General features: G+C 35.7%; 1 protein-coding gene across 1 annotated transcript in view; it reads left to right on the top strand.

Moving 5' to 3' along the window:
- Positions 1–17,382, top strand: part of FAP (fibroblast activation protein alpha) — a 71,005-nt gene that overhangs the window by 48,313 nt on the left and 5,310 nt on the right. Inside the window, 4 exon segments of the mRNA XM_047772746.1 lie at positions 4,378–4,476; positions 4,947–5,016; positions 5,779–5,973; positions 11,493–11,547. Coding sequence (XP_047628702.1) covers positions 4,378–4,476; positions 4,947–5,016; positions 5,779–5,973; positions 11,493–11,547 — 419 coding nt within the window.

Raw genomic sequence — 17,382 nt, 5'->3', positions numbered from 1 at the left:
GCCTAAGTATAAGTGAAAATAAGGTAATGAGCGAAAACAGAGTCAATTCAGGAGCTCAGGACAAGACAGGCATCATAATGATGAAACTGTGAATTTAGTTTCATTTTGAAGTTTTGGGTTTTCTTACCTTGTGTCTAATATTGAAATACTTTTAAGAATAACAGATTTTATTTCTCAGTCTGGCTCATTTCAACCTTCAGTGAGAGAAATTTTAAAGTAATACTACTTTTAAATTCCTAAGTTTTTGTTTTAATGGAAATTACCATAAATGTATATTCCCATTTTATCATGACTGCAAAATAAAGGTCAGCTTTCCTTTTTGCATAGCATGAATTTCCACTGTCTTACTATCCTTCTCACATTCCTGCCAGATAACAATTTCTGTACTGTTGACAAAGCTTTATCACTTCACCCAATACTTAGAAAATAGGCACAGTGTTGAAGTCACTCTCATATACGTCATATGTTTTCTAACTCTCAAAGAGTAATGCAAGTTCTTTTACAGCACAATTATGAAGACTTGCTTGATGATGAAAATTCTCAAGAAATGTTTATGATAAATAGATTTTCAAGCCCTTCCCAGAAATCCCAGTTCAGTGGATCTTATATTGGACTAGGAAACTGTATTTTTAATAAATTCCCACACAAGTTTTGGAGCTGCCTTTTAGAGCAGATACTATGTCTTCTATTTATTTGTAGTTTTTTCACCCATTCCCATCTCTTGATGCCCAAAATATTCACTTAACATATACTTATTAAGTACCTATTTCATTAAGCCAGATATTGTGCTGGATACTAGATCCTTAAAATGGACAGATGGATAGTTATACATGGTCATTATTCTCAAGGAGGTTACAGATCAATGGGGAATGCAAACATATGAATGGGCAGTTAAACACAGTGGAGTAAAGTATTAAGATAGGGGAAGTAAAGATATCATGAAAGCATAAAAGCAGGGCACCCATTTGGAGATTGGGGGTTAGGGAATGTTTCCTAATGATAGCTATATCAACCTTAAGACTCCTAAATATAAAGGAGGGATTGATGCTGTTTGGATGTCTGGTTTGGTCAAGTGGATTGATATTGATGCTTTTTATTGAAAGATGGGGTTCACTGTGGGAAGAATGCTTTTGGAGCAATGATTAATTTTGTTTTGAATGTTGAGTTTGAGATACTGAAGGCATACCCAAGAGGAGCTGTGCTGGAGTGTAATCGTTTTGGATCTGGATGTTAGAGATGGGTTTCAACTTAAGACATTCATTATGTAATACATGGTTGTTGAGACCATGGAAGCAGAGGAGGCAGCAGAATGAGGAAAGTCAGGGTGAGCCAGGCTAGTGGAAAAGGAGCCCAGAGTAAAACTGTGCAGAACACCAACATGAGAAATGGAAAGAGAAAAATGAATCTGTAAAGGAGACCAAGAGGGGGCGGAAGGAGGAGGACAAATTTTAGGGAATGGAAGGCAGAGGAGGAGAGGATCTTGAGAAAAAGGGAGTGCTTGTCTGTGTCAAGTGCTGCAGATAATGCAAGAAGAACTGCCCTAAATCAAGGAGCTTAGCAAAATGAGGATGAGCTCGGTGAGTGTAGTTTCAGTGGAGTCATGGAGGTAGAAGCCAGACTGAAATCAATTTAGATATACATAGGAGGCAAATTAATAACAAGAGATAGTATTTTTGATAGGTCTGACTGATGAGAGGAAGAAAAAGGGGATGATGGCTGGAAGAGGTTGATAGAGGTTAAAGTTTGTTTTTGAAAGCTGATAAAACTTTGAGCATGGTTCAATGCTAATGGAAGAAATTTGGAGACCAAAAGAGGTTGATGACATAAAGGAGGGAGTTTCATGAGAAGGTGGGAAAAGTGGAGTCCAGAGACAAGGAGGAGACTGATTTCCAGTTCTGTGATGAGAGAGAGTGAGGAAACTATAGATGTTAATTGTATGAAAGTTTGTAGAACATAGGGCAATGGCTTCATTTTTTTATGCAAAGTGGGGTAAAGTTATTTGAAAATAACAATACTTGAACCAGATACTCTATTAAACTCAGAAGAGCTGGCACTGGACATGGAGGGCCCATATGAATCTTAGGCGTAGCAGGTCTTCATTAAAATTACCCAACTGATTGAATAATCTCATTTACCAGATATTTCCCTCTTACATAATGTAATCAATGAACAATATTTTGTAGTTAATGATTTGAATAAAAATCTCATATGTCTTCCATCATTCTTACCACTTGATTTCATATTAATGAAGAGTCTCCAGATATATGAAGAATTCATACTACATGTCATGTACCAGGAACTGTGTGTGCTGGGTGCTTAGTCCACAATGATGAGTGAAAGAAGGTGGAAGATGCAGTGTGGACTGTAGCACTCCTTGCCATGTTATATGCTTCCAATACAAAGCCACAGAGAGAACCCCAATTTCCACTCCTGTCTCTCCCCAAGACCCTATGAAATTCCATTTTGTTCCAAGGTGTGGAAAAATCATCCACTTACTATCCATAAAAATGAAACCCCAAACTCTGGAAGCGTTAATAAGCTATTCCATTCAATCTGTCATTTTGGTAAACCATTAATCAGAAAAATTCAATAGCTAGGAATAAAATAGAGAAGGAATCAAGGTTAAACCAATCAGGCAACACCAGCATATTGTCTCTCACTTCCAGTACCTTAGGCAAACTGTTAAACATGGTCTAAATAAATATTACAGCTACTCTATGTTTCCTCCCTTTATCCTTGACAGTTCCACATTCAAAACCCACACAAGGAAAATGAAGAGCTGGCTCCATTGTACTTAGAATCGAGGAATCACTTTATTTATTAATTCAATTTAAATTTTTTATTGAAGTATAATAAAATGTGTTATTTTCAGTCATAAAGTGATTCAGATATATATGAATATATATAACTGAATATATAAAGTATATATATAATATTGTATTTATTATTTATATATAAAATATTATATATATTATTTTTCAGATTCTTTTTCATTATAGGTTATTAGAAAATATTGCATATAGCTCCCTGTGCCATGCAATAGGTCCTTGTTGTTTATCTGTTTTATATATAGCAGGGTATATGTGTTAATCCCAAACTCCTAATTTATCTCTCTCCACTCCCTTTTTTTTTTTTAGTTTTATCTTGTAAGTTGCCACAAGTATCTCTTTCCTGATGGATCATCCAAAGTTAAAATGAAATGTATTATATATCTTATACAACTCATACCAAAACATCTATACTTGTTCTAAGATTAAATATAACACGTTGGAGCAAAATGCCATGACTATATGAAAACTGAGAGTTACAAGGGAAGTGGTTTGGCAAACTTAGTATAGTTACAAGAACTCCCCCAGCTCTGCATCTTCAAGGACCACTTGTTTAAAAAGGCACCAAAACAAGAAATCTACAGAATGTCTTTTGCAGAACCTTCCGTGTCTCAGAAGTCATCCAGACCCTCTTTAAAAAAATAAAGCCACAAACTCCATTTATTATACAAAAAATAAACTCACTTTCTCTAGATGGTAACTTAGTATGCATTTCAAGTCAAAATAAAGCTCATAAAAAAGTCCTCGATTGCTAGGAAACCATTTGAATGTACACTGGTCTGCAGTATCAGGAAATCAATGGATTTGTTCAGTTTCAAAAATTAAAGTGTGAAACATAACTAAGCTCAATGATAAACAGAAGTTTTTTTGGGGGAGATCTTTTAAGGTGAAACACAGAAAGAGATCATAGCTTGTATATATTGTTGTTCTACTAAGATCTATAACTACCTGAGAGAAAGGATGTGAGGAAATAGGATGCACAGTAATTCAATTACAAAAAAGGAAGACTATCCTATGTTAAGCAAATATAGCTGGAAAGATTAAGAAAGAAATAGATGTAAAAAAATCACAGAAATAAAATTTTACCTTACACATTGAAAATTTTAAAACAAACTTTGTAACTACATAGTTAATTATTTTAAATGTGAGGTTTCAGCAATATAGTTTTACTTCTACCATTTGTTTTTTTCAGTAAATATATATTTTTAAAATGTCACCTACGCGGGTCTTGGCTTCATATTTTAATATGAAGATTAGTTCGAGATGGGAAAATGTGGCTGAAGAAACATTGTTGCTTCTATGATTCTGCTCACAATATGTTTTGGTGCCCTTGGGATCAGTTTAGGAGACAAAGATTGATGTCCTTCATAAGCTCATCCCTGCTTTAAAGGCTGTGTTAAAAATATGCTTATCCATATGAAACTCCTTAAGCAAATTTTTATGCAGTTTTACTTGTATTCATACTAAAGCTAAAGAAATTTTAAGAAAGGAATTTTCTTATGGAAATTCTACTAATTAAAAATTAACACTATATTTTATTTTTTTTAAGAAATTAAAATCCTGGAAGAAAACAAGGATTTGGAATATGCTTTGAAAAATATCCGGCTGCCTAAAGAAGAAATTAAAAAACTTGACGTGGATGATATTAGTAAGACCTTTTTAAACTTCTCTGAAATATATGTGAAGCTAAACACTTTATCTTGCTTTTTTAAAACAGAATTATAGGGTAAATATTATAGTCCAAACTCTGTAGTATTACAGGCTCTTAATTTAAAAAATCATATTGTAACAGTAGGTAGAGTTTTATGAAAAATCTTTCATATCTGTGAATAGGGTTGATCTTACACTTTTCTGTAACTCCATTTCAACACCGATATTTTTAAAAAGAGTTTCTCTAATTTTAATTTTAGAATGTGTGCTTCTGGAAAAATGATAGTTTAATGTTTCTAGTAATTTGTAAATTGGGGAAAATATGTAATAAAAGTCAGATAAAACAGTCTTAATTCTTAACAATTTACTAGTTATGTATTGATTTTTTCTTATATATTATTATTGAAGAAATAAAAAATGCTATGAGTATAGTGGAATGATGATTTTCCTCTGTTTTTGTTTTTCAAGCTTTATGGTACAAGATGATCCTTCCTCCTCAGTTTGACAGATCAAAGAAGTATCCCTTGCTAATCCAAGTGTATGTAAGGTTTTCCTTGGTTAGAAAACTATTTACTGAAATATCTTGGATTAAATAGACATGTATGAGATAGAATGAACCATTCTCCTCGATAACAGTTCTATTAATGCTGTTTTTATATATTCCCAACTAATAAGAGTAAATAAAATACAGCTATTTAAAATAGCTAGAGAAAGTTTTAAGATTTTAGGTGGACTTGCTTGCGTTTGCTGTTTTGAATTTCCTTTGTATGGCAAATTGCCTAATGTGTCAGAATACCTTTGAGATAGAGAAATTTCAGCCAAAAAAAAAAAAATTGTAAAGCATCTTTAACATCTTATGTAATTGAGTCAGAAATGAAATAAGGGAATGGAATACATTTGTGGAATCACACCCAAAATCAGTGCTGACCTACACACAATTTGCTTAAAACACCATGCATTTTTTTTAGTATATCTTATGCCTGCTTTTAGCAAGTGGCAGGTGGCAGAAATGACGAAAAACCCACACATATTCCTTGAAATGCCAACCCTAGATGTATCCGTTTTGGGGAAGAGGAGAGGCTGTGTCCCAAAACAACTTCCTTGTAGCAAACCTCTGGGAAAGCCTGGTCCTCTCTTGGTTTTGAGCCAGTTCTAATGCCACTGTTATTGAAATTTTTATCATACAAATGTACTGGGAAATACTAAAGGCAATTCTTGGCCATGGTGGGAAGTTGAGTTTCACAAAGGAATCCAAGATTCTATCTTTTTCTTTTTTCTTTCTCTTTTCTTTTTCTTTTAGGTATGGTGGTCCCTGCAGTCAGAGTGTAAGGTCTGTATTCTCTATTAGATGGATATCTTATCTTGCAAGTAAGGAAGGGATAGTCATTGCCTTGGTGGACGGTCGAGGAACAGCTTTCCAAGGTGACAAACTCCTGTATGCAGTGTATCGAAAGCTGGGTGTTTATGAAGTTGAGGACCAGATCACAGCTGTCAGGTGAGCGCCTTCTCATTCAAACAGAAACTGATGTCCATGAAAGTCGTGTAATCACTCTTGGGTTTCTCCAGCTGTAATGCCTTAATTCCTTTTGTCTCTTTGCCTGACTTTCCTAAAGTTATCATTAGTCTTAAAGGAATAGTTTTACCCAATATGAGAAAATATTATTTGTGAAAGAGAGCTAATAAATGTATAGAAAATGATTTTATAGTGAAAGTTGATAAAGATGTTCCTTCTAATAGCCTTTCATTAACATGGGTCACAATTAGCAGAAAAATGTGTATAACTCTAAGTATGGTCTGTAGGAAACTAGACGTCTGAATTTGCTCAAGCCTTGTGGATTCTACCTCATAAATTTAGAAATGGCTCAAGAGTTCTTCAGCTCCTTGTATTTACAGGTGTTAGGTATTCTTTTGTAATTAAACTAGCTATGTTAGGATGAAAGTGTTTTCCTATTTTTACTTGACAAAAAATTCATTTTTCATATTAGAAATTACATTATGAAAACATTTAGAGTAAAGACAGACTCATAATCTGAGTTCTTTTTCCCAACTACATTCTCAACCATAACTTCTGGCTCAATCATCTTTTCCTAAAACATAAAGAATACAGTCACCAAAATTCTTCCTGATTTGGAAACACTGTGCAGAAGAATCTGGATATATCTATCTAGCTGTTGAATTTCTATTATTACGTGTGAGTAGGTAAAGTTAGGGAATAGTAATTTGTGAGTGTAAAAGTTAATACAGGCTGGTTGAGCTCTTAGGTATGGATCTATGTCCATGTGTGACAACTAAAAGTCAAACACTGTTTCATAGCAAAGAGCAATTCAGAAAATTCATTAATACTTTTATCATCTGAATATCATTAATAGTTATTGATTTCAACACAGCATAGACAAACACAGATTGTATTTAACAACTAGGAGCCAGGCCCAGACAACACTTTTCTGTATTTTTGTCTTTAATCACAGCAGAGAGTTTAAATTCACAAGTAATAATTTTTTAAAAAGAAGTAATCATAACCCATATGTTTTCAAAATTTTCTTTCATTCGGTGAATGGTAATACACACACATAAAACATTCAGTTGAAAGCAACATCAATTTGAGTAAAATCTGAAAAATTAATAAGTAATTATCAAATAACACTACACAGTCTGTAGGCATCATTCACATCTAGCTTCTAGGATGGAGTTTAAAGCTCTTACAGATCTAGATTTTTGGCCTTTCCACTATTTGAACTTGTTTGGGAGAGTCATCTGCCTGCTGGAGAATCACAGATTCAGTTTCTCATATAAAGACTGTGGTATACCTTAACAGGAATATTTGATCAGCATTGAAGACTTAATTCTTCAAGGAATTGGTTTTGGCACTGTAGGGCCATTTATTTGTATTTAAACCAGCAGTAAACACCAAGGATATGTAATCCTAGGGGCTACTTCAAAAGACAGAGATGTCAATTATGGTTTGTAATTCAGCTTTCCAAAATTGGTAGTTAAAAGTGGTTTGTTTTAGCATTGGTTCAAAACAATTTTATCATTAATGTCATACATCATTATATTTTTGTGCTTTTATTTTCCACCAAAAATGCAACAATCTTAAGAGGAGTACCACAAGAAACAGAACAAATTCTCTTTTTTTAAATCATATTTTTATTATAGCGGATTGACAGTCTTCTGTCAATTTATGCTATACCACAAAGTGACTCAGATACACACACACACACACACACACACACACACACATTCTTTTACTCATAATATCTTCTATTATGTTCCATCACAATTGATTGAATATAGTTACCTGGGCTATACAGCAGAACCTCATTGCTTATCCAATCCAAATGCAATAGTTTGCATCTACTATAGCTTCTTAATGTTTTTCCTTGGGCGACATGAAAATTTAAACCTGAAATCCATGCATAGACCTTAACAAAAATTGTTATTTCTGATATTCAACATATAGGACCCAAAGTCACAAATTCTATTGATTTTCATAATAACATAAATGTCTTTGGAATTTAGGATTGAAGATGGGCCAGAGGTGGTGACTGGAAGATGGGCCAGAGGTGGTGACTGGCTACCTTCACCATCTCTGAGCCCTTTTTAGGATGGAACCTGAAGAAGTTCTTCCTACTATTGATCAGGCATATGTTCATTCATTGACTCAGATTCAACAAGAGATAAAATATTAACACAAGCTATTGCAGTGGTCTGTATAAACTGTGTAATGTGCAATCTCTACTTTCAATGCACTTACAATTTTTGAAGAGTGAATAAACCACATGCACTAAAGCTATAGCATGGCTGTTAGATGAATTTTTGTATTCACCTTAGTGAACAGGGATGGCTGTGTGGCCCCAGCAGAGCACATATACAACAGTGGAGATGCCAACTGGGGCTGGCCTTGGCTTTGCTTGAAACTATTATTCTGAAAAAGTGAAAGGGAAGGCTTGGAAACCCAAAACAAGAGAAAACAATAGCTAAAATTATAGATTTATAGTGATAATTCTGGGATTCAATCATGTATCTATCCCAGAAATGTTTTTGGAATCAGACTCTGAGTGTCTGCCCTGGGGACTTGGGATTGTAATTCCTCTATGGTAGCCCTTCAAATTACCTCCCCCCAAAAGAATGAAATTTTTTCCCTTAAATCTCTTACAAAGTGCTATCTGGCTTAATTTTTTACATAGTAAAAGGAAATCATATGATTATATTTGGAACACTGGTAAATACTAGTCAGAGTCAAGAAATAGATTTAAGCAAAGCAAGCAGGAGAAAAAAAAAAAGAAGCCCTACAACTTTATCAAATTTTGACTATACATAAAAGAGACCTCCAGAGGAGATACTTGGGAGTCCAAAGCTTAAGTAAAACTGAGATCTTGCTTTCTTCAGGCTCCTCTGCGAATGGTATGTTGTGAGACTTGAAAACTTCAGTAGTTAGAGGGTCAAATCTGCTTATTTGTGTGAGGTTTGGCATTTTAGACATTCCCACAATTTTGGCATTGTATATAAATTCAGGATTAGTGGTAAGGAAGAATTATACAAGAAAAAAATCTCATATCATACTTTATACATGGTATCAATAAGAACATTTCCAAAATAGAATAATGATTGATCACTAAGGTTTCCAAATGACCTTTGGTCTAGGGCCATTTTTATGAGATAAGTTGTTAAATCCAGTCCAGTGCCCCAAATTAGAAAAACATGCGTTTTCATTTGTTATTAGCATTTTGTTGATTTAACCACATTATCAATAGTATTTCTGATAACCCTCCTGGAAGCTCTTCAGAATTTGGAGGTAACTTTTATAGAGCCTTGTTGATCTCAAAGTGCTCAGATTATCTAGCTAACCTTTAACCTAGTTCTGCCACATTAAGTGTTAATGTTTCATTTCCATGTTAACTATTGCACTATCATTTCCTGTAAATGTCATCCTTTCAGAATAAACCTCGGAAGGGAGCAGTTAAGAATTTCCTGTTCTCGTGTATCACCTGTTATTTGCTTTTACCCCAGATGCAAGGCAATACGATTGCTAGCTTCTGGGAGATCATAAAATCACGATTGATTTTTATGGCTCAGAAGGGTCTTCAAGCACAAACAGCAAGATTATTGTTGTGACAAAGAAAGTGCACCTTCTTTTCTTTCACTTGGCTTTTGAAGTTTGTGGAAGAGTTGCCGAAATGCCACAATTTGCCGCTCATTTCTCTACCTCCACACAGGTAGCAACTTGCTGTTTGCTACTGCATTTCTCCCCTGTAGGCTCCTCAGTGTCCCTCAGAATCGGTGTCGAGTAAGCTGTGACTGACGGGGCTTCTTCCCATCTGTTGGTCCCGGGCATCTGCCCAACTCTTCTACAAATTAGAAACATGCATATTGAATCCATGCAACGAGCAAAATGGTCACTGTGAAATCCCTTTAAGAAATCCCATTATTCAACTGAAGAAAATCATTCCGTCCTAGTTCCAGAGAAGAATGAGAAAGGGCCTTAAGGGCACTTAAGGCAACAAAAAAATAGGATTTTTTTTCTGGGGTCATGAGTGTGACTTTGGTCTCTTTCCCCTCTTTTCCTTCATGGCCCCATCCAGGTTTCTGGAATGGCTCATTCACTTTGCTTTTTTCCTTCCACTGTCTCTGCTTCTCTGAGAGTTTCTTGAGTTTAATCAAAAAGTTCCCCCAATAAATCACACTTTCTCTGGAACACCAGAGCTCATGGAGGCATGGAATAAATTAGCCTCAGTCATTCTTGTTTTGCACCAGTGAGGCAGTTAGATTTCTGAGGACTTCCCAGGACTTTTTAACGTTTGCCCTTCAGCATGGCAGAGGTGGCTCCTGAAGAGATTTCAAACTCATTTTCAAATGGAGGCTCTTTCTCTGAGGGACTCCAGTGCATCATGTTTTTCCTCTTAAAAGATACATAAAATTGTCCACATCATGATAAACTGAAGGTACCTAAGTGCGAAATGGGAAAAGGATGGATATTTTTCCATGGATGAATGTGACCAAAAATGAGACACTGATTATTATGCCTGTCGATCTAAATAGAAGGTTAAAATGAGGCAAGCTCACAATTGTCAAAAAAATAAGAACAAAAACAAAGAGTTTATTCAGAATAGGAGAGGAATTGCAATTCTGGATTCATGAACTGTAGCAATCTATAGGCCAGTTCATTGAGGGTTCAGGCTAGGCTGTATTTATAGGCAGGGAATATAAAGAGGGGAGAATACAGTGAGAGTCTAATAAAGTAAAAAACAAACAGATCATCTTTGAATACTCCCCAAGCAGACAAGACAAGTCCAGTCATACAAAGAAAGCTCAATTCAGCATATTTTGAGAAACCAACCCATCTTGGGTCATTTCTTGTTCACATCTCTGTAAACCATAAGCAAAACTTTCCAAGGTTGATGTGCACAACCCCTGACCAACTCCCTATCATTTAAGAAAATATAAATATTATCAGTTTTCTGTAAATCGGGTGTATATGGAAATAAGTCCCTCAGTCATAAAATTTTGTTTTCCTGAGGGCACATGCATGAAATTTTCCATTTGTATCTTTCAGTTTCATTTGAGGTTGAAATTCTTTCACATTAACATCTACACAGTCCAAATCATGAGAAATTAACAAAATTGGAAGTAGCAATGACAAAACTCTTTCTCTCAAAAACTGGAGATTTGGGATTTGGTCCTACTCATTGTGCTATTACTTCTGATGTCACTATGAGTCAGTCTCTTAACCTCTCTGAGTCCCAAGTAACTCACCAGCACAATTAGGAAAGTACTAACCAGCCCTGAAAGTACTGACTCCAGGGATGTACCATTGAGTCTAAAGGATCCTTTTATCCTTTGCAGAAGACATGGTAATATTCTTTTAATTATTTGTAAATGTAGTCTTATTATGCATGTGTTTAAACAAAGAAACTGTAGCGCTTCTATTAAATTTTGGATTAAATATGCTTGTGTAATGAAGTAAATGTCATGTGTACACACTTAAAATTCTAAAAATTTGTTTCTTTACTTTAGAAAATTCATAGAAATGGGTTTCATTGATGAAAAAAGAATAGCCATATGGGGCTGGGTGAGTTGTTTTATGTTTTATGCCTGTTATTCAGTTCAGCAATCATTTTCAAAAGTGTTCGCTTATAAGGTTTCTCATGAAATGTTAATGTTGCAACATAATTTGATCTGTCAATGGAAACAAGTCAATTTGTACTATCTGGGCTTCAAAGTGGTGGCTTAAGTGTTTGTTCCTTTTTTTAATCATTTAGCTTCTTCCCTATAGCAAATTAACTCATAATTGACACATTTTTACTTAATTTCTGGTATTAGATTATGAGCATACTGAACTGAACTGTATTCATCCAAAGTTTAGTTTCCTTTATTTTAGGGTTAATGTATTTCTTTCCTTTTATGTTTCATCCCTTCATTTTTATGAAAAGCTAAGATAAATTTTGAAATTACAGGAAGTTTCATACATAAATTCTCTAGGACCCAGCCTTTCCTAGTCCTATCTTGCCCATTTTGATTCTTTTTAGTAATCAAATTCTTTTACCAGATCTAATGTTAATTTGTGCTAATGGGAGAGAAATAATTATTACTATTTATAGGTCATGGAGATAATTTCCCATGTTTGAAGAGCTGCGTGGGTTTTTAAAATACACATCTAGGAGTTCCCTTTGTGGCTTTGTGGTAACAAACCCAGCTAGTATGCATGAGGACACAGGTTCAATCCCTGGCCTCACTCAGTGGTTTAAGGATCCAGTACTGCCATGAGCTGTGGTGTAGGTTGCAGACACCGCTCAGAACTAGCATTGCTATGGCTGTGGTGTAGGCCAGCAGCTGCAGCTCTGATTCAACCCCTAGCCTGGGAACTTGCATATGCCACTGGTGTGGCCCTAAAAAGAAAAAAAAAAGTAAAAAATAAAGTAAAATAAAATAAAATAAAATACACATTGAAAGGAAGTGGCAGCACTTATCAGTCATAGGCAATGAAGTCACTGAAAAGTTTAGAGAAATATGGGAAAGAGTTTAGATTTGCCCATTATAAATTATGATAATTACACTTCCAAGAAGATTTCCTGTTTCACTTTTTGGTCTGAATTTGTACATTTGCAAGTCAATTTGCAGCCATTTGTGCTTGGGTTGTTTTTCTTGGCTGTTTTCTCTGAAAGCGGCCTGCACAAGATGGAGGGAATGAAACCCGATATTGAAGGGAATCTGCAGGATTCCTCTCCACTCCCAGCTCAGTGACCAGATGAAGAGCTGCCATGAATATGTGGAAAGTTGTTACTTCAAGCCATTTGGTCCTTCTTAAAACTATCAAATGTTAAAGTATCTAAACAGAATGGAATTCAAATGGGTGGAAATAAATGAAATATTTTTATAATGGAACATTGCAGATAAGACCTTTCTTATCATCCATTTTTATGAAATTTCCTAAAGCAAATCCTTGAAAGATTCACATTGCAAGCTGAACACTTGCATGTAATCATTAACATTTTGCTTAGAGTTTCACTTTGCTTTTACTTCAGGCTATGAAGTAACCAAAAAGTTGAACTTTTAACTTTATTTCTAGAACATTCTAGCTATAGGTAGGTTGGTAGAGAACCATGTATGTTTGATGATTTAAGAAATCTGCTCATCACATGAAGGAGAGTGGGCCCTATCCGTGGCTCTGTGGCATGTTCCTTTTCTCATTTTTCTGTTTCTGTGATCATTACACTCTATTCGTTCTTTAAATGTCAGTGATTTTCTGGGTCTGGTCTTGATCCTCGATGTTCTTCACTTCATTGAGGAAATTCATGTGGTTTCAAAGATGACTATGACGGCCAGATCCTTGCTACTAGCCCTCACCCCACCTTCTGAGCTCCACATTTTAAATGCCTACTGATCATATTTCCCAAATGGCTTACCAAGGCCTCAAGCTTAACTTGCCCAAGCTAAACTCATTATAGTCTACTTTAAAACAAGTTCTTATCTTTAATAAGGACCTACCACACCCCTGGTCACCCAAATTAGTAAGTTCAGAGGTATTTTCAACATCCCCTGCTTCCAGATCCCAACATTATATTAGTAAATTCTGTAGTTCTGCCTTCAAACATTTGAATCTGTTTTCATCATCCCCGCCAACATTGTTTTAGTTCAAGTTTCTTTATATGTAATTTAACCAGAGCTTCTCAAATTTTAGCTTGCATAAGCATCACCTGGAGAACTTGTTAGAAGAGTTTCCAGGGTGCTTCTGATTCAGTACTCCTGGGTGGGACCTGAGGGTCCACTTCTATGGGTCATGTGTTGGGTGGTAGAGCTTTAATTACCCTAATTCCCTCTTAACTAGTCTCCCTGCTTTGGCCTCATAAGCTTCAGTGCTGCTTATGAAGTTGTTATTCCAAAACACAATTCTTATCATGTTACTTTTCTGCTTATACATTTCCTAGGGTGACACGTTGAACTAAGCCTAGTGCCTGAACACACTTCCTTGCATGCAAGGTCCCTGGCAATCTGGTTGCCACCTACTTTTCTAATTTCCTCTCTCTCCACTTCTCTCCACACCTTATGAATAATATGACTAATGTCTGTGTTTCCTTGTTTCAATGAGTTACAATCCTATTCCTTGTACCTGCAATCCCCATCCTCTTCTTACATTCTCCATGTCTTTCTCTCTCCAGAATGAAAAAACTCTTACATGTTCTTTAAGACCCACCTCAGATGTGACTTTTTGTGCTCCAGTAGCTCTTTACATTGCTCTTGTAGAGGTTACCATGTTTTATCTTGTCTGTGCATTGGTTTCACTCACGAGAATGTAAGCCCATCAAAGGAATGGACTTTGTCTTTCTTCAGCTTTGTTTTTCAAATGTTTAGCACAATACTTGGCCATCTTACACATCTATAATGCTGTTTAAACATTTAAATCCTGTAAGTCAATGAATTTAATCCTTTAAATCAGTGTTTCCTCAAATGTGTTATATCAGTACCAGAAAATTTGGGGGGGGGTGTTTTCTAATAATGTCTAATAATTTGTTATATTATGAAGTCTATATAATATGAAAATATAATATGAGGTCTATAATAATGTATATAGGCTCTATGGAACAATAGTAAAGAATTCTGATAAATTTTGTTTAATACGGTATTACCAAAAAGTATTTGATTCTATGGACACCTCTTTGACAGTCTTGAAGCCAAAGGAGTGGAATTGGAACCTTACAAAGATACTCTTGGCTGCAGAGTGAAGGATGGTTTGATGGGGAAGGAGTGGTCTAAGGGGCTAGGAGAATTGCAATACTGGCAACAAATACCGAAGCATGGATACAGGCAGCAAAGCAGGGGGCAGGAATAGGTCATAGCTCTGAGTGTTCTCTTATAGTATAATATGCAGAGACCTATATGGGAAATTGGTGAAGGGAAGAGAAAGATATTGAGAATGATGACGTGGGTTTGTTTAGCCATTGCTGTGTTCTATAAGTATCTTACTCCACGAAGCATTAGGTACCTTAGTGGCCTGAGAAATACATTAACCACACTTTTTTCTTTCTAGTCGGTTGATCAATGATTGCAAATCCTGCTTTCCCTTTGTTATCCAGATTAAGAAGGGAAGGAGAAGGGATTTTTATCTTACCCTTTCATTTTTCTGGCATACAAACTGAATTCCACTAGCCCTGCTTTTAGCTGCTTATTAGATAGCCACTCTGTACCCAGCACTATGCCTAGGAAGTGTCTGTGATGACAGTGGTTCTGACCAGCAGTTTTGTCCCTCAGGGGACATTTGGCAATGTCTGAGACATTGTTAGCTGTCAGAACTGGGGCAATGTTACTAGCGTCTAGTGAGGAGAGGCCAGAGATGCTATTAAATATCAACAATGCACAGGACTGCACTCCACAAAAAAAAAAAAAAAAAAAGAACTATCCAGACCAAAATGTCAACAGTGCTGAGGTTGAAGAACCCTGATTTATACAAAGAAAAATTGAAGCAATTATTCTGACAATTGAAGAGCAGCAGGGGTTTTGCTTAAATTATTAGAATAACAACCTCATTTATGGGCTTTGCTTTGTTAATATAGACCTAGCCAGGTGGTGTTGAATAAGCATTAGTTCATGATTTAATCTTAGTTCCTTTCTCTTCCAGTGACTAATTATAAGCAATTTGAATTGCTATGTGTGATCAACGATGTAAAAGTAGGACAAATGCACCTCTAATGAGACTATATTAGACTCTCAACTTAAAACTTCCCAAAGAGGGTGGCCTACTGTAGGGCTTAGAGGAAGTGGAATGATTTGTAGTCAGGCATCCTGGGGCTGAGTCACAGCTCCACGGCTTACTATAAATTTAGCCTTAGCCTCAGTTTCCTCACTGTGAAATGCAACAGTCATTTCCTCACCAAGTCACTGTGAGTTAGATGAATTAATAGGAAAGTCATATATTAAACACATATTATTATCTTCCTACTGTATTTCAGTGCTAAGGATACATTCATTAAGACAGACAAAAATCTCTACCCTTTTTTGAGTTGGGGATGGGGGAGAAAGTCATTAGGCAAGATACACAAAATGTAAAGGATGTTAAATGATGATCAGTGCTATGGAGAAAAGCAAAATAAAAGGAGCAAGGAGCATGGTACAGGGTTGGTGCAATTTTAGATTAGAACAAGTGAGAATTCTTTTTTTTCTTTTTCATTAAGACTTAAAATGGGGAAAATATGAGCCATGCCAATTTCTGGGGAAAGAGCATTCCAGGCAGAGGATGGCAGCATTTTCAAAAATCCTAGGGTTAGATCATGTTTGGAGATTTCAAAAAACATCAAGAGAGCCAGTGAGCAAGGGGGAGGTGGAAGGGGGAAGAAAGGAGACTATGGGACCATAAAGCCAATTGCAGTAACCTTGGCCATACAGACATTAGCTAGTCATTATTATCGCCTGTGGGTAACATGTTCCAGTGTGCATTCTAGCTCCCATCAGAGTACCATTCCATACATCCCTCAAAACTCTGTGCCCTTCTAAGAATGTTTTTAAAGATATCCCTCATTTAAACCAAATGGCAAGGCATCTAAGTGCAAAGGACAAAATTCTAGAATTCTCATGGCCAATCTGCTCCGTGGGTTCTTTTCTTGCTGCAGCCACCCACTCTGCCTCGGAGCCCCACCCATGGGAGAGCAGAAAAAAGTCAACTCGGGTGATTTTTTTCCCCTCTTTATTTCTACAATAGAAACAGCTTTTCTAAGCCGCCTGCGAATTTAAAGTACACCTTCTTTTGTTGTGCTGCTGCTACATTAGTTTTGTTTTTACAAATCCCTAGAGACAATTTGCATTCATCTTGGAAACAGGAAGATTTTATTTAGATACAGCACTGTTATCTAATCACTGAGTAAATACAGATTAATATTTTTTGTAATTCCTGAGATTTGGGACAGAAATGTTCAAAATCCGTTTTACTATATGCAAAGGCTTTAACTTCAAATATCACTCTACGCTATTTTCTCTTCTGGTGCATAGGAGAGGAGAAGCAGAATCCAGTATTATACATTACAGCAAACATACTTTTCCAATAAAACTATAAACAGTAATAATATTTCCAAAGGACTCAGGCTTTCTCTACATTGGCTTACACCTAAAATTAAGAAGGAAGAAGAAATCTTTCATTTCAGTAATAGTTGTTGCTAACCTACTAATCAAAACAAATTATTTTTACATTATAAGTGAAATTTGATCCAGATAGAGAATTTTCACTTATCAAAATGATTTTTAAACCCACATGTCCCTTCTGTTTTTAAAATATATTTTTCCCCTATTAAAATACTTTTTAGTTCTAAGTATAATAAAAGGAGGCCATGGTATAATTGGAGCTGCCTCTTTTAGTGTGTGTTTTGTAGCCAAGGGTCCTCAATAAGATTGGAAACCTAAAACTGTAAACTAGTTAGAG

The sequence above is a fragment of the Phacochoerus africanus genome, chromosome 3 (assembly GCF_016906955.1).
Source record: "Phacochoerus africanus isolate WHEZ1 chromosome 3, ROS_Pafr_v1, whole genome shotgun sequence".
Lineage (NCBI taxonomy): Eukaryota > Metazoa > Chordata > Mammalia > Artiodactyla > Suidae > Phacochoerus > Phacochoerus africanus.
This window is presented reverse-complemented; position numbering and strand designations above follow the sequence as displayed.